Consider the following 21173-nt stretch of genomic DNA (forward strand, 5'->3'; position numbering starts at 1 on the left):
CCCTTTGTTTTAACATCAAAAAGCAATTTTATTTTGAATTCTTGGCAAAATGTGCGGCTTTGCCGCACAGACACCGTGACTCTTTGAATAAAAATGTGGATAACTTTTGATGGTCCTGAAGATGAGTCTAACCAAATTTCAGGTTAATATGTCTAACGCCCTGAGGGGGAGGAGTTTGTGAAAGTCTAAAGTGTAAACATGTTCTGGCGAATTCCCCATTGGAATAACATGAAAGGTTTCGGTCATCGTTACGGCAACGCCATAACAATAATGACATGAGTCTCATTGACTTTTTTGATGGGGATGCCAAAATTGAGTTGTGTGTCAAATTTCATATAATTTCGCAAAACTAAACATTTAACCTCCATATAAAATCTGTAGGGGGCGCTGTGGCGCCAAATGAATTCATTTCACTTCAAGGGCAAAGAGTTTAACAACTGATTCTAATTTGACGCAATTCGGACTTTATCTGCGCAAACGGCAGAAATTTTAAATATGGGAGATTTCTGAAATTCTAGCTACAGTTTGCGGCTTCGCCGCACAGAGACCGTGACAGGGTCAATGTAATTTGGATAACTTTTGATGTCCCACTCCTCAGTAGCATTTTCACCAAATTTCAGCTTTTTAGGGCCAACGCCCTGGGAGGAGTTCGTAAAAGTACGACGTTTGGAAAAACTCCGAAGTCATGTTTAGCCATTTTTGAAGCAATATGGCCGACATTTGGTTGGGCGGACGGCGTTGCCGTAATAATATTTTTTACTTCTCTTGTCACCATCTACCTCTGCGCCAAATTTCATGGTTCTACGATCAGATTTTATTTGGGTCATTTCCCATCTCTCAATGCATTTTTGGTACATTTGGGGGCGCTGACGCGCCAATTTTTTTATTTTAGAAAAGGGAAATAGCCAGAATGTAGAGAGGCACGATTTTTAGAGGTGTGAACATTTTTGTGACTTTTCGTCAATGTTCACTGGGTGAAAAATAGGGGGGTTGGTCCCGAGAAGAAGAAGAAGAAGAAGAAAGAAAGAATTAAAGCCGCAAGCGGCATCCAACGGCCCTCGCGGGCCGCCGGCCTTCAGACTCTGCGCTTTCGACTTGATAAAGATGGCGCCCTTATTGTGTGTTGAATAAAAAAAGAACTTGACAGACGGCGACACATTGGACATGGCCAATCCAGTGCAAATGAACACAAGTGTCAGTCAAATTTGCTGCGCCGCCGCACAGAGACCGTAGCACTTGGAATAAAAATATGGATAACTTTTGATGCCCCGCTTGTGTAGATGATTTTCCCCAAATATGAGCTTGATCGAGCTATTGCCCACAGAGGAGTTCATTAAAGTGTGAAGCGTAAATGTGAACATTTCAGAGATTTCGCTGTTTTCCCATTTCTGACATATATTTGCGGGTCCGCCACACAGAGACCGTAGCACTTAGAATCAAAATATGGGTAAGTTTTGATGCCCCGCTTGTGTAGATGATATTCTCCAAATATGAACTTGATCGGACAATCGCCCTAGGAGGAGTTTGTTAAAGTGTGAAGCGTAAAAATGTGGTGATTTGAGCGATTCTACGATTTTCCCATAAGGATAACATGGGATGTTTCTGTCATCGCTACGGTTACGCCGTACAAAATATGACTTTGGCTCTCATACTTTTATGATCAGGATGGCAAATTAGAATTTTGTTCAAAATATCATGTCATTTGGAAAAACTCTATTGTTTATAGGCCACTCTGAAGGCCAAATAGTCAGAATTCTGGGAAACGTTTGCGGCTCCGTCGCACAGAGACCGTAAAAGTTATCCTTAAAATTTGGATAACTTTAGATGCACTACTTGTCTAGAGGACGTACACCGATTTTGAGGTTGGTGGGCAAAACGCACTGGGAGGACTTCGTTAAAGTGTAAAACATAAAAATGTGGTAATTTGAGAGATTTGGTGGTTTTCCCATAGGGATAACATGGAAGGTTTCTGTCATCGCTACGACTACGCCGTAAAAAATAAGGCATTTTTGTGATTGGCTTTTGTGATCGGGACGGCAAAATAGAATTTTGGGTAAAGTTTAGACAATTTTGGTAAAACTAATTTTTGACCTTCAATGTTAATTTAAAGGTCACTCTGTAGGGGGCGCTATCGCGCCCATTTCAATTTTGTCATCATAAACTGGTCCAAACTAGAAAGTTTAAGAACTGATTCAAATTTGGTCCTAATCGGACTCTTTTTGATCAAATGGGAGCAATTTTTAGATCTGCAATATTCCAAAATAAGTTGTCCAACTTTGCGGCTGCGCCGCACAGACCGTAAAAGGTATCTCAAAAAATTGAATAACTTTAGATGCCCCACTTGTCCAGAGGACGTACGCCGATTTTGAAGTCGGTGGGCAAAACGCCCTAGGAGGAGTTCGTCAAAGTTTGACGTGAACAAAATGGCTAACACAGCTTGTTTTCATTTTCAAAAAGAAGATGGCGGGCATAGGGTAAGTCTGGGGGCGTGGCCACAATGATTTTTTTTTTTTGTCCTCAAGAGAGGAATGCGTGTCCCGAATTTCGTAGCTTTACGACAAAGTTGACCTCGGGGCGTCTCCCATAGGCGCAATGTATTTTGACTTGTCGGTGGCGCTGTCGCGCCATTTTTTAACGAAAAAAAAAATGGCCCAGAAAAAACAAAATTTTTCGCCGATTTTGAATTTTGGGCAAAGTTTGGTGAGTTTTTGAGCATGTTCAGGGGGTCAAATTAGAGATCAAAAAGCAGAAGAACAAGAAAAATTAAAGCCGCAAGCGGCATCCAACGGCCCTCGCGGGCCGCCGGCCTTCCGACTCTGCGCTTTCGACTTGATAAAGATGGGGCCCTTATTGTGTGTTGAATAAAAAAAGAACTTGACAGACGGCGACACATTGGACATGGCCAATCCAGTGCAAATGAACACAAGTGTCAGTCAAATTTGCTGCGCCGCCGCACAGAGACCGTAGCACTTAGAATAAAAATATGGAAAGCTTGATCGAGCTATTGCCCACGGAGGAGTTTGTTAAAGTGTGAAGCGTAAATGTGAACATTTCAAGGATTTGGCGTTTTTCCCATTTGTGACAGTATATTTGCAGCTCCACGGCACAGAGACCGTACCACTTAAAATCAAAATATGGATAACTTTTGATGCCCCGTTTGTGTAGATGATTTTCCCCAAATATGAGCTTGATCGGGCAATCGGCCTAGGAGGAGTTCGTTAAAGTGTGAAGCGTAAAAATGTGGTGATTTTAGAGATTTCGCTGTTTTCCCATTTCTGACATATATTTGCGGGTCCGCCACACAGAGACCGTAGCACTTAGAATCAAAATATGGGTAAGTTTTGATGCCCCGCTTGTGTAGATGATATTCTCCAAATATGAACTTGATCGGACAATCGCCCTAGGAGGAGTTCATTAAAGTGTGAAGCGTAAAAATGTGGTGATTTGAGCGATTCTACGATTTTCCCATAAGGATAACATGGGATGTTTCTGTCAACGCTACGGTTACGCCGTACAAAATATGACTTTGGCTCTCATACTTGTATGATCAGGATGGCAAATTAGAATTTCGTTCAAAATATCATGTCATTTGGAAAAACTCTGTTTATAGGCCACTCTGAAGGCCAAATAGTCAGAATTCTGGGAAACGTTTGCGGCTCCGTCGCACATAGACCGTAAAAGTTATCCTTAAAATTTGGATATCTTTAGATACACCACTTGTCTAGAGGACGTACACCGATTTTGAGGTCGGTGGGCAAAACGCACTAGGAGGAGTTCGTTAAAGTGTGAAGCGTAAAAATGTGGATATTCGAGAGATTTAGCGGTTTTCCCATAGGGATAACATGGGAGGTTTATGTCATCGCTACGACTACGCCGTAAAAATTAAGGCATTTGTCTGATTGGCTTTTTTGATCGGGACGCCAAAATAGAATTTTGGGTAAAGTTTAGAAAATTTTGGTAAAACTAATTTTTGACCTTCGATGTTAATTTAAAGGTCACTCTGTAGGGGGCGCTATCGCGCCCATTTAAATTTTGTCATCATAAACTGGTCCAAACTAGAAAGTTGAACAACTGATTCAAATTTGGTCCTAATCGGACTCTTTTTGATCAAATGGGAGCAATTTTTAGATCTGCAATATTCCAAAATAAGTTGTCCAACTTTGCGGCTGCGCCGCACACAGACCGTAAAAGGTATCTCAAAAAATTGAATAACTTTAGATGCCCCACTTGTCCAGAGGACGTACGCCGATTTTGAAGTCGGTGGGCAAAACGCCCTAGGAGGAGTTCGTCAAAGTTTGACGTGAACAAAATGGCTAACACAGCGTGTTTTCATTTTCAAAGGAAGATGGCAGCCATAGGGTAAGTCTGGGGGCGTGGCCACAATGATTTTTTTTTTTGTCCTCACGAGAGGAATGCGTGTCCCGAATTTCGTAGCTTTACGACAAAGTTGACCTCGGGGCGTCTCCCATAGGCGCAATGTATTTTGACTTTTGTCGGTGGCGCTGTCGCGCCATTTTTTAACGAAAAAAAAAATGGCCCAGAAAAAAGAAATTTTTCGCCGATTTTGAATTTTGGGCAAAGTTTGGTGAGTTTTTGAGCATGTTCAGGGGGTCAAATTAGAGTTCAAAGCGCTGAAGAAGAACAAGAAAAATAATAATAATAATAATAATATTTTTAGCAAAAACAATATAGCCGTTTTCACTATAACAACAAATTATACATCGTTTGAAAGCTCTAAGCCTTCCCGATGCCGCCATGGGGTGGAATCATCATTACGAGCGCTTACGCGCTCGTCAGTCCCTATTCCGTCGAGATGCCCCGCCCACTCCCCATAGACTTCCATTGATTTGAGCAGATACAAGCATGGCCCATGCCTGCGGCATGGATTCTCGCGTACGGGACGATGCCAGGAGGGTTTTTGGAGGAATGCAGCGCTTCGCGCTGCTGTTGTCAACAATTAGTGAATGGGCTACGCCCATTCACTAATTGTTGACTATTTCTGTCATAGCAGGAGTAAGTATGCATGATCCATGCCTTCGGCATGGGCTAGTTCACTGTACTTGCCAGGGGCGACGGGGCACCAAACATGCGGGCTGCGCCCGCATGTTTGGTAAGACAGTTGCAACGCTGCCTTCGGCAGCGTTGCGGGAGCAATAGGCCCTCCGCCCTGCTGGGGCTCGGGCCTAATAATAATAATATTTTTAGCAAAAACAATATAGCCGTTTCCACTATAACAACAAATTATACATCGTTTGAAAGCTCTAAGCCTTCCCCATGCCGCCATGGGGTGGAATCATCATTACGAGCGCTTACGCGCTTACGGCATGGGCTAGTTCACTGTACTTGCCAGGGGCGACGGGGTACCAAACATGCGGGCTGTGCCCGCATGTTTGGTCAGACAGTTGCAACGCTGCCGAAGGCCCGAGCCCCTGCTGGGGCTCGGGCCTAATAATATTCCGATGCGAAAACAATGTTTCCCATTTTTCAAATATCATAAACTATACATTTTCGGAAAGCGCTTGCGCTTTCCTACCTCATGGTGTGGGTCCCTGGTCACTGACGGGTACTTTCGTTAATTTTGAGTGGGCTCCGCCCACTTTGTGTTTTTGGCCCTCTGAACAGTAATAATGTTCAATTTTTGCATCACATGCTTATATGCACGGAACATGCAAGAGATGGGGAACGTATTCGTGAGCTACTTAGCGCAAATGAGTGCTTTATATGGGGATGTAAAGTGCTCGTTTAGTGCGCACTTTTGCACGGGCTTCGCCCGTTTACAACGGTAATGTTCCATTTTCCTACTACTAATTAGTATGCACGGGGAGTGCATGAGTGAAGGAGTGCGTTAGTGAGTGTTTGATAGTGGGCGAGCGCTTCGCGCTCGCACTACGTGCGCACTTTCGCAGCCGTGCTTCGCACGGCCTTACGAGATTAATAGGCCTCTCGCCAGCTTGTGGCGCTCGGGCCTAATAAAGTCTGGCGGTAATGCAACACTTTGATGCCAACCGCCATAAAACAACAACGAATAAAATGTTGTTTAATATGTGCGCAGCCCTAGAAAATATACATTAGACTACTACACTATGTCAAAATGATAAATAAGACCTCAGATACATTTGAATACGTTTTCTTGATTAAACACGATGTAAGTAAATGACACAAACATGAATAATATGAAATAAAGTGTACAAACCCGAACACGAGGACTCGGGAGAGAAGACTGAAGCAAACACGATATTAAACCATGTCAAGACAAATAAACCAGACCAAATGAAACGGGACGATGTTTTGTAGTTAATGTGAAACGAACTATTTCTTTCAAAACTCAGAATATAAAAGGAAGTAGAACTGTAAACAACACGAGTGTTTGTGACGTTAGCAAGATGTCGGCCGCAGCTGGGCACTTCCGGTAGCACAGAGCTCAGCTTTAAACTCCTCCAAATACCAACTTAAGTCATTAAATGTCACTCAAAGACAAATGTGGGCTCCGGTTCCATCATTTACACAAAACACAACGGATTTGGTCCCAAATCAATGTATAAATCCGCTTCCAAGAGCTGTGTTAGGCCGTGAGTGCTAACCCGGAGCTAACTGGGAGCTAACCCGGAGCTAGCCCGGTGTTTCGGGGAATTGTGTGTCTCCTGATTTCAGTTGATCGTTTCACTACAGACATGCTGGAAAATATGTTTATTGATTTATGTTCTTATCTAGTATTATTTAATCATGATTATTATTCATATAAATCACTAAAGTGTTGCCATTTGAGCACTTTGAGTGAGTTTTAGACATCGGAAGTTAGAATTGGCACGAACACATTTAAACAGAGGTTTTAATGTTGAACATTAAAAAGTGGCTAAACGTTTTTAAAATACATTTTTACACACATTCTGTGGTGAATATTGAAATGTAATATATATATATATATATATATATATATATTTATATTTATATATTTATATATATATATATATATATATATATAATTATCATGAACATCTTTAGGGTGTTGATATGTGCAATACCTGTAAATAAGAGTGTTCTATTTTGTTTTGATTCTTTTTACTTACCTGCTAATAGTATTACCTCGTCTTGTGCTAGTTATTTTTACTTTATTTTATTCTGTTATGTCGGTGTAATCCCTCATTGGTCCAGGCGTGTTCCATAGTAGAAAAAGCTTCAGTTGTAGTCATCTGGACTCAGTTTGAAAAAATAGACGTTTCGACTCTCATCCAAGAGTCATTGACTCTTGGATGAGAGTCGAAACGTCTATTTTTTCAAACTGAGTCCAGATGACTACAACTGAAGCTTTTTCTACTTTATTCTGTTATCATTATTTTATGATTATTATCTTTATCTTTCTTTTTCTATTTATCTATTTTATTTTATTTCCCCCCTCCATTCCCTCTTAAGACATGAGGAGTTTTTTGTTTTTGTTCATAAGAGTTCTATTAAGAGTGTGTTTTTGAAACTTCCTATAATCTGTCCTTTCCTCCTGTTTCTACTGCAACAACCACATGTCCCTGTGGGACAATAAAGGATTATTTTATCTTATCTTATTTTACATGTCAAGTGCAGATCGGCAAAAAGTTCGGCAACCCGGAGCTAACCAGCTGTTAATGCTAACGGATGTATCCGAGAGAGGCAGGGCGAGCAGCGGGGAGGCTCCAGGACCGTGCCCGGGACAGGGAGCTCTACAGCGGGTAGGCTCCAGGACCGTGCCCGGGACAGGGAGCTCTACAGCGGGGAGGCTCCAGGACCGTGCCCGGGACAGGGAGCTCTACAGCGGGGAGGCTCCAGGACCGTGCCCGGGACAGGGAGCTCTACAGCGGGGAGGCTCCAGGACCGTGCCCGGGACAGGGAGCTCGGCAGTTGGAGGGGAGTCGACCTGGGCTCTCCCGGTGCAGAGAGCAGCTGTAGGACATCACCGGGAGAACGCTGGAGCTCTGAAGGGAGCAGAGAGCACCGGGTGGAGCAGAGAGCACCGGGTGGAGCAGAGAGCACCGGGTGGAGCAGAGAGTACCGGGTGGAGCACATACCTGTGTCCGGGGGGTGAAGGCAAGGAGCGAGCAGCACCGGGGGAAAGGGGGCTGCAGGCGGAGCTCGGGCCTCTCCTGGCGATGAGTGTCCGGTGATAGTCGCAGCTCCGTGGGTAAATCGGTGGAGGGCCTCCCGGGTGCCACTGCCGCACACACGGACGCTTGTTCTGTCGCGGCGCGGGGCTGAGTCCGGGGCTGGAGCGCTCTCTGCCGAACTGGAGGAGCTCTGTACGGGGAAAGGATGCGCAATGACGCGGGTGTGACGTGGAGCTTTGGCGACATCTGCTGGAGAGAATAATTAAAAATACATTATAATATAATTATATATATATATATATATTGTAGCGAGGCTCTCTCTCAAAAATATGGCGAAGTCAGATTTCAAGTGCTCAGGTGGATTTGTTGTGCCAAAACCGAAGTGCAAAAATAGTGTAACAGTGCAAAATATATACAGTGAGCAAAAAGGTCCAAAAATCCAAAAACATATATTTACAGAGTTCCAACTATGAGTTCAACTTTAACTCGTTCTCTCTTTCACTCTCTCTCTTTTACTCTCTCTCTCACACTGTTTCCTTCTCTGTTGTTGGAGACAGACTCCTCCCACAGCCAAGAGCGGCTCCCTTTATTCCTCACTTGCCCCTCCCACTGAGCAAAATAACTATATAATTCAATTCCCAAATAAACTGACAATAAACTGTTGTGGCCTCTTCCTACAACATAATACATCATTAATTATATACACATGTTCAAAATAAAGCAATATAAACACATAGAATACCCGGTGTCACATGGTCAGCACCACGGCGCGAACAACGCGCATTTAAACTTCCCGGAAGTCCTGGCTCGGTTTCGACCCAACGCGACGCATCGGCGGAGCGCGGCTTCGTGACAAAACGTAACAATTGGCGTGTGTGTGCTTAGACTTAACCTAACGCGCGCAAGTGTGCAGCCTGTGGATTAGTGACGGAGGAGTGCGGGGAAAGATGCGTGTGTGGCGTCTGATGCGAATGAATGAAACAGAGGGAAACGCGGGGAGCGGGGAATGTATGAGTGTGTGTTGGAAAGTGCGCGCGGGCATGAAGGGCCGCGCGGGCATGAAGGGCCCCGCGGGCATGAAGGGCCGCGCGGCTGCTCAGCAAATAAGCGCCGACACCAGTTAAAGACGGACTGGCTCCGTCACATATATATATATATAATATATTATAATATATATATGTATATATATAATAATATATATACATATATATATATATATTATTTTATATATATATATATATATATATACATATATTATAATATATATTATTATTATATATATATATATATATATATATATATATATATATATATATATATATATATATATATATATATATATATATATATATATATATATATATATTAGAAGAAGCCTGAAAACCATCTCAGGCTTCAGAATCCCCCCTGCCCAGACAGAAGGGGATCTACAGTGGGTGAATGATTTAAATGCTCACTTCTTGAGGTTTGATCGGTCACCCGCCCCTCCCCCTGCACAGCTGCATGCTCCCTCTTCCACAGCTGGACAATGCCCTGCATCTGTTCCTCTTCGCTTATCTGCCCCGGACCATCAGCTCCCCACTTCGCCCGGACTCACCCGTCCCCCCAGCACACAGTCCCCCTGGACTCACCCGTCCCCCCAGCACACAGTCCCCCTGGACTCACCCGTCCCCCCAGCACACAGTCCCCCTGGACTCACCCGTCCCCCCAGCACACAGTCCCCCTGCCAACCACTGACTGTCACAGCAGCTCAGGTGAGGAGTGAGCTGAAGAGGATTAAAGTGAGGAAGGCAGCAGGACCTGATGGCATCAGCCCCAGGCTCCTTAAGTCCTGCAGATGAACTGTGTGGAGTTATGGAGCATGTCTTCAACATGAGCCTGAAGCTGAGGCTGGTACCACAGGTCTGAAGACCTCCTGTCTGGTACCACAGGTCTGAAGACCTCCTGTCTGGTACCACAGGTCTGAAGACCTCCTGTCTGGTACCACAGGTCTGGAAGACCTCCTGTCTGGTACCACAGGTCTGAAGACCTCCTGTCTGGTACCACAGGTCTGAAGACATCCTGTCTGGTACCTGTGCCCAAGACACCGCGCGCCAAAGACTTCAACAGCTTCAGACCGGTGGCTCTCACGTCCTGATGAAGACACTGGAGCGGCTATCAGCTCCTGAGGGACAATCTGGAGACGGCTGGTGTGGAGTATGACCTGCAGAGTGGATCCTGGACTACCAGGTGTGAGAGCCCGGGACTGTGTGTCTGACACTCGGACCTGCAGTGTGGGGGAATTGCAGTGTGGGGGCGCCCCAGGGCACTGTCCTCGCGCCCTTTCTCTTCACCCTTTGCACTGCAGACTTCAGACATGACACGGACAGCTGTGTCCTGCAGAAGTTCTCTGACCACTCTGCCATCATCGGACTCATCATGGACGATGATGACGCGGAGGACAGAGGACTGGAGCAGGACTTTGTGGAACCACCTCCTCATCAACGCAGGGAAGACCAAGGAGATGGTGGTGGATTTCCGCAGACGCCACCCCACTGCCCCCCTCACCAGTGAACATCCAGGGACGGGACAGGCCACGCCCCCCTCACCAGTGAACATCCAGGGACGGGACAGGCCACGCCCCCCTCACCAGTGAACATCCAGGGACGGGACAGGCCACGCCCCCCTCACCAGTGAACATCCAGGGACGGGACAGGCCACGCCCCCCTCACCAGTGAACATCTAGGGACGGGACAGGCCACGCCCCCCTCACCAGTGAACATCCAGGGACGGGACATTGAGAGAGTGACTCATACAAGGACCTGGTGTTCATCTGAACCACAAACTGGACTGGACTCATAACACAGACGCACTGAACAGGAAGAGCCAGAGTGGGCTCTACCTCCTGAGGAAACTCAGGTCTTTTGGAGTGACAGGGCCGCTCCTGACAGGGCCACTCCTGAAGACCTTCTCCTCCTCTGTGGTGCATCAGCTCCTGTAGGTGTGGCCTGCTGGAGCAGCAGCATCACAGAGAGGGAGAGGAAGAAGCTGGACAGAGTCATCAAGAAGTCCAGCTCCGTCCTGGGCTGTGCTCTGGACTCGGTGCAGGAGGTGGGGGACAGGAGGGTCCTGGCTAGATTCACATCTATGCTGGACCATGAGTGTCGCCCCCTGCAGGACACTCTGTCCCCTGCAGGACACTCTGTTCACTCTGGACAGCAGCTTCAGTGAGTGACTGATCCACCCTCGCTGTGTGAAGGAGACGTTTCACAGTCTTTCCTTCTGCTGCTGTCAGACTTTATAACAAACACTGTCATACCCATGTGCAATACTGTCATACCCATGTGCAATACTGTCATACCCATGTGCAATACTGTTATACCCATGTGCAATACTGTCATATGTGCAATTACTGTTGTGATCACATGCAATGGTATTTATGTATTTATATATATATATATATATAACCCTAACCCTAACCCTAACCCTTATGTATTTATATATATATATATAACCCTAACCTTAACCTTAACCCTAACCCTAACCCTAACCCTAACCTTAACCTTAACCTTAACCTTAACCCTAACCCTAACCCTAACCTTAACCCTAACCCTAACCCTAACCCTAACCCTAACCCTAACCTTAACCTTAACCTTAACCCTAACCCTAACCCTAACCCTAACCCTAACCCTAACCTTAACCTTAACCTTAACCCTAACCCTAACCTTAACCTTAACCTTAACCCTAACCCTAACCCTAACCCTAACCTTAACCTTAACCTTAACCTTAACCCTAACCCTAACCCTAACCCTAACCTTAACCTTAACCTTAACCTTAACCCTAACCCTAACCCTAACCCTAACCTTAACCCTAACCTTAACCTTAACCTTAACCCTAACCCTAACCTTAACCTTAACCTTAACCTTAACCCTAACCTTAACCCTAACCTTAACCCTAACCCTAACCTTAACCCTAACCCTAACCTTAACCCTAACCCTAACCTTAACCCTAACCTTAACCCTAACCCTAGTGCGCTATGTTGAACTCACACTTCCTGTTCCACACGCTGTGATGTTGTTAGAGCAGAAAACATCGCACCTGTCTGAAACATCGCACCTGTCTGAAACATCGCACCTGTCTGAAACGTCGCACCTGTCTGAAACGTCGCACCTGTCTGCATCACGGTGGCTCAGATATAACACTATTGTCCTTCCCAGTGTCACAGTGAGACGATGTTCACAAGTTACTCACCTCAGAGGAGGAGACCCTCACTAACGCGGCTCCGCCCTTTATGTAGATGGCTCCGCCCTTTATGTAGATGGCTCCGCCCTTTATGTAGATGCCTCCACCCTTTATGTAGATGGCTCCGCCCTTTATGTAGATGCCTCCGCCCTTTATGTAGATGCCTCCACCCTTTATGTAGATGGCTCCGCCCTTTATGTAGATGGCTCCGCCCTTTATGTAGATGCCTCCGCCCTTTATGTAGATGCCTCCACCCTTTATGTAGATGGCTCCGCCCTTTATGTAGATGCCTCCGCCCTTTATGTAGATGCCTCCACCCTTTATGTAGATGGCTCCGCCCTTTATGTAGATGCCTCCACCCTTTATGTAGATGGCTCCGCCCTTTATGTAGATGCCTCCGCCCTTTATGTAGATGGCTCCACCCTTTATGTAGATGGCTCCGCCCTTTATGTAGATGCCTCCGCCCTTTAAGTAGATGGCTCCGCCCTTTATGTAGATGGCTCCGCCCTTTATGTAGATGCCTCCGCCCTTTATGTAGATGGCTCCGCCCTTTATGTAGATGGCTCCGCCCTTTATGTAGATGGGTCCCCTCAGATCCCCTCAGATCCCCCTCAGGTCCCCTCATGTCCCCTCAGGTCCCCCTCAGGTCCCCCTCAAGTCCCCCTCAGGTCCCCTCATGTCCCCTCAGGTCCCCCTCAGGTCCCCCTCAGGTCCCCCTCAGGTCCCCCTCAGGTCCCCTCAGATCCCCTCAGGTCCCCCTCAGATCCCCTCATGTCCCCTCAGGTCCCCCTCAGGTCCCCCTCAGGTCCCCCTCAGGTCCCCTCAGATCCCCTCAGGTCCCCCTCAGATCCCCTCAGATCCCCTCAGGTCCCCCTCAGGTCCCCCTCAGGTCCCCCTCATGTCCCCTCAGGTCCCCCTCAGGTCCCCCTCATGTCCCCTCAGGTCCCCCTCAGGTCCCCCTCAGGTCCCCTCAGGTCCCCCTCAGGTCCCCCTCAGGTCCCCTCAGATCCCCTCAGGTCCCCCTCAGATCCCCCTCAGGTCCCCCCCAGGTCCCCTCAGATCCCCTCAGGTCCCCTCAGGTCCCCCTCAGGTCCCCTCAGGTCCCCCTCAGATCCCCTCAGGTCCCCCTCAGATCCCCTCAGGTCCCCTCAGATCCCCTCAGGTCCCCCTCAGGTCCCCTCAGGTCCCCCTCAGATCCCCCTCAGGTCCCCCTCAGGTCCCCTCAGATCCCCTCAGGTCCCCTCAGGTCCCCTCAGGTCCCCCTCAGGTCCCCTCAGATCCCCTCAGGTCCCCTCAGGTCCCCCTCATGTCCCCTCAGGTCCCCTCAGGTCCCCCTCATGTCCCCTCAGGTCCCCTCAGGTCCCCTGGCCGAGCTGGTGGCACTGACAACAGCTCACATGACGCATTCGGCGTATGCCACGACTGGGCTGGGATGTGGCGACCCACAGGGTCGGCCAGCTGCAAAAGTCCGGCCCACATTAACCAGGTTGACCCGATCTCACTAGAGAATAACAAATGTGACGCAGCTGCAAAGGCCGCGTCACAGAACTACAGAACAAAATACATGTTTTTTCTTCTCCCTAAAGCGCTGCAGGAAGAAGCTTCTGCTCGGACCAAGGCTGGAGCTGTCAAGCACCATCGACCGGAGGGACGCTCTCCCATGGTGGTGATCATGCATCGACCGGAGGGACGCTCGCCGCTGTCACTCAGAATTGGCTCATATAAGGTTTTGCAGCTTATGCACAAAGGTTCTGTCAATCCTGTGCCATCTGTTTAAGAAATAACCCAGGTAGAGCTAAACCGATCCCACTGGTTGGTCTGTCCATACATGGTCCTGACATGTGGACGCGTTCCCATGGAAACATGGTTTTGTGCCGAGGAGCCACAAAACCTGTATCATTTTTTAATCTTTCTTCTTTTTTCCTGTGTGCCATCTTTTATTAATTAGGCCCGAGCGCCACAAGCTGGCGAGAGGCCTATTAATCTCGTAAGGCCGTGCGAAGCACGGCTGCGAAAGTGCGCACGTAGTGCGCACGAAATCGAGCGCAAAGCGCTCGCCCACTTCCAAACACTCACTAACGCACTCCTTCACTCACGCACGCCCAGTGCATACTAATTAGTAGTAGGAAAATGGAACATTACCGTTGTAAATGGGCGAAGCCCGTGCAAAAGTGCGCACTAAACGAGCACTTTACATTGCAAAAATGTAACATTATTACTGTTTAGAGGGTCAAAAACACAAAGTGGGCGGAGCCCACTCAAAATTAACGAAAGTACCCGTCAGTGACCAGGGACCCACACCATGAGGTAAAATGTATAGTTTATCATAATTGAAAAATGGGAAACATTGTTTTCTTCTCGGGACACGCCCCCTATTTTTCACCCAGTGAACATTGACGAAAAGTCACAAAAATTGGCTAAAAATCGTGCCTCTCTACATTCTGGCTATTTCCCTTTTCTAAAATAAAAAAATTGGCGCGTCAGCGCCCCCAAATGTACCAAAAATGCATTGAGAGATGGGAAATGACCCAAATAAAATCTGATCGTAGAACCATGAAATTTGGCGCAGAGGTAGATGGTGACAAGAGAAGTAAAAAATATTATTACGGCAACGCCGTCCGCCCAACCAAATGTCGGCCATATTGCTTCAAAAATGGCTAAACATGACTCGGAGTTTTTCCAAACGTCGTACTTTTACGAACTCCTCCCAGGGCGTTGGCCCTAAAAAGCTGAAATTTGGTGAAAATGCTACTGAGGAGTGGGACATCAAAAGTTATCCAAATTACATTGACCCTGTCACGGTCTCTGTGCGGCGAAGCCGCAAACTGTAGCTAGAATTTCAGAAATCTCCCATATTTAAAATTTCTGCCGTTTGCGCAGATAAAGTCCGAATTGCGTCAAATTAGAATCAGTTGTTAAACTCTTTGCCCTAAACCTACTTGAAGTGAAATGAATTCTACTTGAAGTGAAATGAATTCATTTGGCGCCACATCGCCCCCTACAGATTTTATATGGAGGTTAAATGTTTAGTTTTGTGAAATTATATGAAATTTGACACACAACTCAATTTTGGCATCCCCATCAAAAAAGTCAATGAGACTCATGTCATTATTGTTATGGCGTTGCCGTAACGATGACCGAAACCTTTCATGTTATTCCAATGGGGAATTCGCCAGAACATGTTTACACTTTAGACTTTCACACAAACTCCTCCCCCTCAGGGCGTTAGACATATTAACCTGAAATTTGGTGAGACTCATCTTCAGGACCATCAAAAGTTATCCACATTTTCATTCAAAAAGTCACGGTCTCTGTGCGGCAAAGCCGCACATTTTGCCAAGAATTCAAAATAAAATTGCTTTTTGATGTTAAAACAAAGGGGAGAAGATGTGACAGCGTCACAGATTCAGCAGTAGGCGTAATAAAAGGACAATTGGGGCGCGTTAGCCCCGCCCCCTCCTCGTGCGGCGGCGGCGTGGCGAGGGCCGATCATTGCCGCTTATATGAACGGAACATGCAAGAGATGGAACGTATTCGTGAGCTACTTAGCGCAAATGAGTGCGTTATATGGGGCTTCGCGGTCGTCATCCCAATGTAAAGTGCTCGTTTAGTGCGCACTTTTGCACGGGCTTCGCCCGTTTACAACAGTAATGTTGCATTTTCCTACTACTAATTAGTCTGCACGGGGAGTGCATGAGTGAAGGAGTGCGTTAGTGAGTGTTTGGAAGTGGGCGAGCGCTTCGCGCTCAATTACGTGCGCACTTTTGCAGCCGTGCATCGCACGGCCTTACGAGATTAATAGGCCTCTCGCCAGCTTGTGGCGCTCACGCCTAATTAATAATAATAAACGTTATAATTCCAATGAAACAACCTGAGAACTTCATCTTTTCATTCTTTTATTTCATCAGAAAATACTCATTCCTTCACATCAGGTTTGGGTTAAATGTTGATCTAACATGCACACGTCATGAACACGTCATGCACACGTCATGCACACGTCATGCACACGTCATGAACACGTCATGAACACGTCATGAACACGTCATGAACACGTCATGAACACGCTTCCACGACACGCATGCGCCATCACAAGTCTCACAGAGAACTGAAGCCGCTCAAACTGACACTTGCATTACAAAGATTAAATATTCCTCAATGTACAAGTTTATTTTGCTCTTGAATCAGCTGCTGCTGCTGCTGCTGCTGCTGCTGCTGCTGCTGCTGCTGCTGCTGCTGCTGCTGCTGCTGCTGCTGCTGCTGCGTAGAGCAGAGCTGAGTCTCTGAGTCTGTTTCTCTCACTGCTTCACAGACTTGATGAACTCTCGCAGAAGACTCTTCATGGGCTCCGTGTTGGCCGGCTCCAGGTCCAGTCCCTGGTCCAGTCCCTGGTCAAGTCCTGGGCTCAGCAGAACCTCGCGCTCCGGGGCCAAACCTCGGGCCTGAGCCGTGTGGAGGCCCTCGATGGCGGACGAGAGCCAGATGAGACGCTTCAGACTCTGGACCGTGCGGCCGCGGTCATGCATCAGCTGATGCTCTGACACCGCCCTGCGACTGAGAGGGGGAGGAGAGGAGGAGAGGAGGAGAGGGGAGGAGGAGAGGAGAGGAGGAGAGGGGGAGAGGGGAGGAGGAGAGGAGGAGAGGAGAGGGGAGGAGGAGAGGAGGAGAGGAGAGGGGAGGAGGAGAGGAGGAGAGGGGAGGAGGAGAGGGGAGGAGGAGAGGAAGAGAGGAGGAGAGGGGAGGAGGAGAGGAGGAGAGGAGAGGAGGAGAGGGGAGGAGGAGAGGAGAGGAGGAGAGGGGAGGAGGAGAGGAGAGGAGGAGAGGGGAGGAGGGGAGGAGGAGAGGAGGAGAGGGGAGGAGGAGAGGAGGAGAGGAGAGAGGAGGAGAGGACGAGAGGAGAGGAGGAGAGGGGAGGAGGAGAGGAGAGGAGGAGAGGGGAGGAGGGAGGAGGGGAGGAGGAGAGGAGAGGAGGAGAGGGGAGGAGGAGAGGAGAGGAGGAGAGGAGGAGAGGGGAGGAGGAGAGGAGGAGAGGAGAGAGGAGGAGAGGACGAGAGGACGAGGAGGAGAGGAGGAGAGGGGAGGAGGAGAGGAGAGGAGGAGAGCGGGAGAGGGGAGGAGGAGAGGAGGAGAAGACGAGAGGAGGAGAGGAGGAGAGGGGAGGAGGAGAGGAGAGGAGGAGAGGAGGAGAGGAGAGGAGGAGAGGGGAGGAGGAGAGGAGAGGAGGGGAGGAGGAGAGGGGAGGAGGAGAGGAGAGGAGGAGAGGAGGAGAGGGGAGGAGGAGAGGAGAGGAGGAGAGGAGAGGGGAGGAGGAGAGGAGAGGAGGAGAGGAGGAGAGGAGGAGAGGACGAGAGGAGGAAAGGAGGAGAGGAGGAGAGGGGAGGAGGAGAGGAGGAGAGGAGAGGAGGAGAGGGGAGGAGGAGAGGAGAGGAGGAGAGGGGGAGAGGGGAGGAGAGGAGGAGAGGAGGAGAGGAGGAGAGGAGGAGAGGGGAGGAGGAGAGGAGGAGAGGGGAGGAGGAGAGGAGGAGAGGAGGAGAGGAGGAGAGGAGAGGAGGAGAGGAGGAGAGGGGAGGAGGAGAGGAGGAGAGGAGAGGAGGAGAGGGGAGGAGGAGAGGAGGAGAGGGGAGGAGGAGAGGAGGAGAGGAGAGGAGGAGAGGGGAGGAGGAGAGGAGGAGAGGAGAGGAGAGGAGGAGAGGAGGAGAGGAGGAGAGGAGGAGAGGGGAGGAGGAGAGGAGGAGAGGAGAGGAGGAGAGGAGGAGAGGACGAGAGGAGGAAAGGAGGAGAGGAGGAGAGGGGAGGAGGAGAGGAGGAGAGGAGAGGAGGAGAGGGGAGGAGGAGAGGAGAGGAGGAGAGGGGGAGAGGGGAGGAGGAGAGGAGAGGAGGAGAGGTGAGGAGGAGAGGAGGAGAGGGGAGGAGGAGAGGAGGAGAGGAGGAGAGGGGAGGAGGAGAGGAGGAGAGGGGAGGAAGAGAGGGGAGGAGGAGAGGAGGAGAGGGGAGGAGGAGAGGAGAGGAGGAGAGGAGGAGGAGAGGAGGAGAGGGGAGGAGGAGAGGGGAGGAAGAGAGGAGGAGAGGAGGAGAGGAGGAGGAGAGGAGGAGAGGAGGAGAGGAGGAGAGAGGAGGAGAGGGGAGGAAGAGAGGAGGAGAGGAGGAGAGGAGGAGAGGGGAGGAGGAGAGGAGAGGAGGAGAGGAGAGGAGGAGAGGAGGAGAGGGGGAGAGGGGAGGAGGAGAGGAGGAGAGGAGAGGAGGAGAGGAGGAGAGGAGGAGAGGGGAGGAGGAGAGGAGGAGAGGAGAGGAGGAGAGGAGGAGAGGAGAGGAGGAGAGGAGGAGAGGAGGAGAGGGGAGGAGGAGAGGAGAGGAGGAGAGGAGAGGAGGAGAGGAGGAGAGGGGGAGAGGGGAGGAGGAGAGGAGGAGAGGAGAGGAGGAGAGGAGGAGAGGAGGAGAGGGGAGGAGGAGAGGAGGAGAGGAGAGGAGGAGAGGAGAGGAGGAGAGGAGGAGAGGAGGAGAGGGGAGGAGGAGAGGAGGAGAGGAGAGGAGGAGAGGAGGAGAGGAGGAGAGGACGAGAGGAGGAAAGGAGGAGAGGAGAGAGGAGAGGAGGAGAGGAGGAGAGGGGAGGAGGAGAGGAGAGGAGGAGAGGGGGAGAGGGGAGGAGGAGAGGAGAGGAGGAGAGGTGAGGAGGAGAGGAGGAGAGGGGAGGAGGAGAGGAGGAGAGGAGGAGAGGGAGGAGGAGAGGAGAGGAGGAGAGGAGGAGGAGAGGAGGAGGAGAGGAGGAGAGGAGGAGAGGAGGAGAGGAGGAGAGGAGGAGGAGGAGAGGGGAGGGAGGAGGGGAGGAGGAGAGGAGGAGTGGGGAGGAGGATAGGAGGAGAGGAGAGGAGGAGAGGAGAGGAGGGGAGGTGGAGAGGGGAAGAAGAGAGGAGGAGAGGAGGAGAGGAGGAGGAGAGGAGGAGAGGAGGAGAGGAGGAGAGAGGAGGAGAGGGGAGGAAGAGAGGAGGAGAGGAGGAGGAGAGGAGGAGAGGAGAGGGGAGGAGGAGAGGAGGAGAGGGGAGGAGGAGAGGAGAGGAGGAGAGGAGGAGAGAGGAGGAGGAGAGGAGGAGAGGAGGAGAGGAGGAGAGGAGGAGAGGAGGAGAGGGGAGGAGGAGAGGGGAGGAGGAGAGGAGGAGAGGGGAGGAGGATAGGAGGAGAGGAGAGGAGGAGAGGAGAGGAGGGGAGGTGGAGAGGGGAAGAAGAGAGGAGGAGAGGAGGAGAGGAGGAGGAGAGGAGGAGAGGAGGAGAGAGGAGGAGAGGGGAGGAAGAGAGGAGGAGAGGAGGAGGAGAGGAGGAGAGGAGAGGGGAGGAGGAGAGGAGGAGAGGAGGAGAGGAGAGGAGGAGAGGAGGACAGGAGGAGAGGGGAGGAGGAGAGGGGAGGAGGAGAGGAGGAGAGGAGGAGAGGGAGGAGGATAGGAGGAGAGGAGAGGAGGAGAGGAGAGGAGGGGAGGTGGAGAGGAGAGGAGGAGAGGAGAGAGGAGGAGAGGACGAGAGGAGGAGAGGAGGAGAGGAGGAGAGGGAGGAGGAGAGGAGAGGAGGAGAGGAGGAGAGGGGAGAGGGGAGGAGGAGAGGAGGAGAGGAGAGGAGGAGAGGAGGAGAGGAGGAGAGGGGAGGAGGAGAGGAGGAGAGGAGAGGAGGAGAGGAGGAGAGGGGAGGAGGAGAGGAGGAGAGGAGAGGAGGAGAGGAGGAGAGGACGAGAGGAGGAAAGGAGGAGAGGAGGAGAGGGGAGGAGGAGAGGAGGAGAGGAGAGGAGGAGAGGGGAGGAGGAGAGGAGAGGAGGAGAGGGGGAGAGGGGAGGAGGAGAGGAGGAGAGGTGAGGAGGAGAGGAGGAGAGGGGGGAGGAGAGGAGGAGAGGAGGAGAGGGGAGGAGGAGAGGGAGGAGGAGAGGAGGAGAGAGGAGGTGGAGAGGAGGAGTGGAGGAGTGAGGAGGAGGTGAGGAGGAGAGGAGGAGAGGGGAGGAAGAGAGGGGTGGAGGAGAGGTGGAGAGGAGGAGAGGGGAGGAGGAGAGGAGGAGGGGAGTGGAGGAGGGGTGGAGGAGAGGAGGAGAGGAGAGGGGAGGAGGAGAGGGGAGGAAGAGAGGAGGAGAGGAGGAGAGGAGGAGGAGAGGAGGAGAGGAGGAGAGGAGGAGAGAGGAGGAGAGGGGAGGAAGAGAGGAGGAGAGGAGGAGAGGAGGAGGAGAGGAGGAGAGGAGAGGGGAGGAGGAGAGGAGGAGAGGAGGAGAGGAGGAGAGCAGAGACTCTATCAGACCCTGTCAGACCCTGTTAGACCCTGTCAGACTCTGTCAGACCCTGTCAGACCCTGTCAGACTCTATCAGACCCTGTCAGACCCTGTTAGACCCTGTCAGACCCTGTCAGACTCTCTGTGTCACATGGTTCTCACCTGTCGCTCTGACACAGTCCTGAGGTGAAGAGCATCAGCAGCACTGCACACAGTACCAGCTTCACACTCACTGAAACACACACGGGACAAACACCTTCAATCAAGACCTAAGTGTGTGTTCAAGACCTAAGTGTGTGTTCAAGACCTAAGTGTGTTTCAAGACCTAAGTGTGTTTCAAGACCTAAGTGTGTGTTCAAGACCTAAGTGTGTTTCAAGACATAAGTGTGTTTCAAGACCCAAGTGTGTGTTCAAGACCTAAGTGTGTTTCAAGACCTAAGTGTGTTTCAAGACCTAAGTGTGCGTTCAAGACCTAAGTATGTTTCAAGACCTAAGTGTGTTTCAAGACCTAAGTGTGTGTTCAAGACCTAAGTATGTTTCAAGACCTAAGTGTGTGTTCAAGACCTAAGTGTGTGTTCAAGACCTAAGTGTGTTTCAAGACCTAAGTGTGTGTTCAAGACCTAAGTGTGTGTTCAAGACCTAAGTGT

At 50.0% G+C, this 21173-nt stretch overlaps 2 protein-coding genes across 3 annotated transcripts in view; both read right to left on the reverse strand.

The window, feature by feature from the left end:
• The window catches only part of cept1b (choline/ethanolamine phosphotransferase 1b), a 48764-nt gene extending 40451 nt beyond the window's left edge, over window positions 1-8313 (reverse strand). The window contains exon 1 of one of the 2 annotated variants that reach the window (XM_072440093.1): window positions 8037-8227. The gene's annotated coding sequence lies outside the window, so the exon portion shown is untranslated. Of the gene's footprint in view, window positions 1-8036 lie in introns of both variants that reach the window. The other variant, XM_072440094.1, reaches the window with a different exon arrangement.
• Window positions 8314-16577: 8264 nt separating this feature from the next.
• Window positions 16578-20765, reverse strand: pth4 (parathyroid hormone 4). Its single transcript, XM_072434093.1, has 2 exons — window positions 20689-20765; window positions 16578-16844 (listed from the first exon to the last, which is right to left on the reverse strand). The coding sequence occupies exons 1-2, from the start codon at window positions 20721-20723 to the stop codon at window positions 16589-16591; spliced, it is 291 nt and encodes a 96-aa protein (XP_072290194.1). The 5' UTR covers window positions 20724-20765; the 3' UTR covers window positions 16578-16588.
• Window positions 20766-21173: the final 408 nt, after the last annotated feature.

The sequence above is a fragment of the Eucyclogobius newberryi genome, unplaced genomic scaffold (genome assembly GCF_026437365.1).
Source record: "Eucyclogobius newberryi isolate DKJ021-1_F unplaced genomic scaffold, fEucNew1.0.hap1 SCAF_11, whole genome shotgun sequence".
Taxonomy (NCBI): Eukaryota; Metazoa; Chordata; class Actinopteri; order Gobiiformes; family Gobiidae; genus Eucyclogobius; species Eucyclogobius newberryi.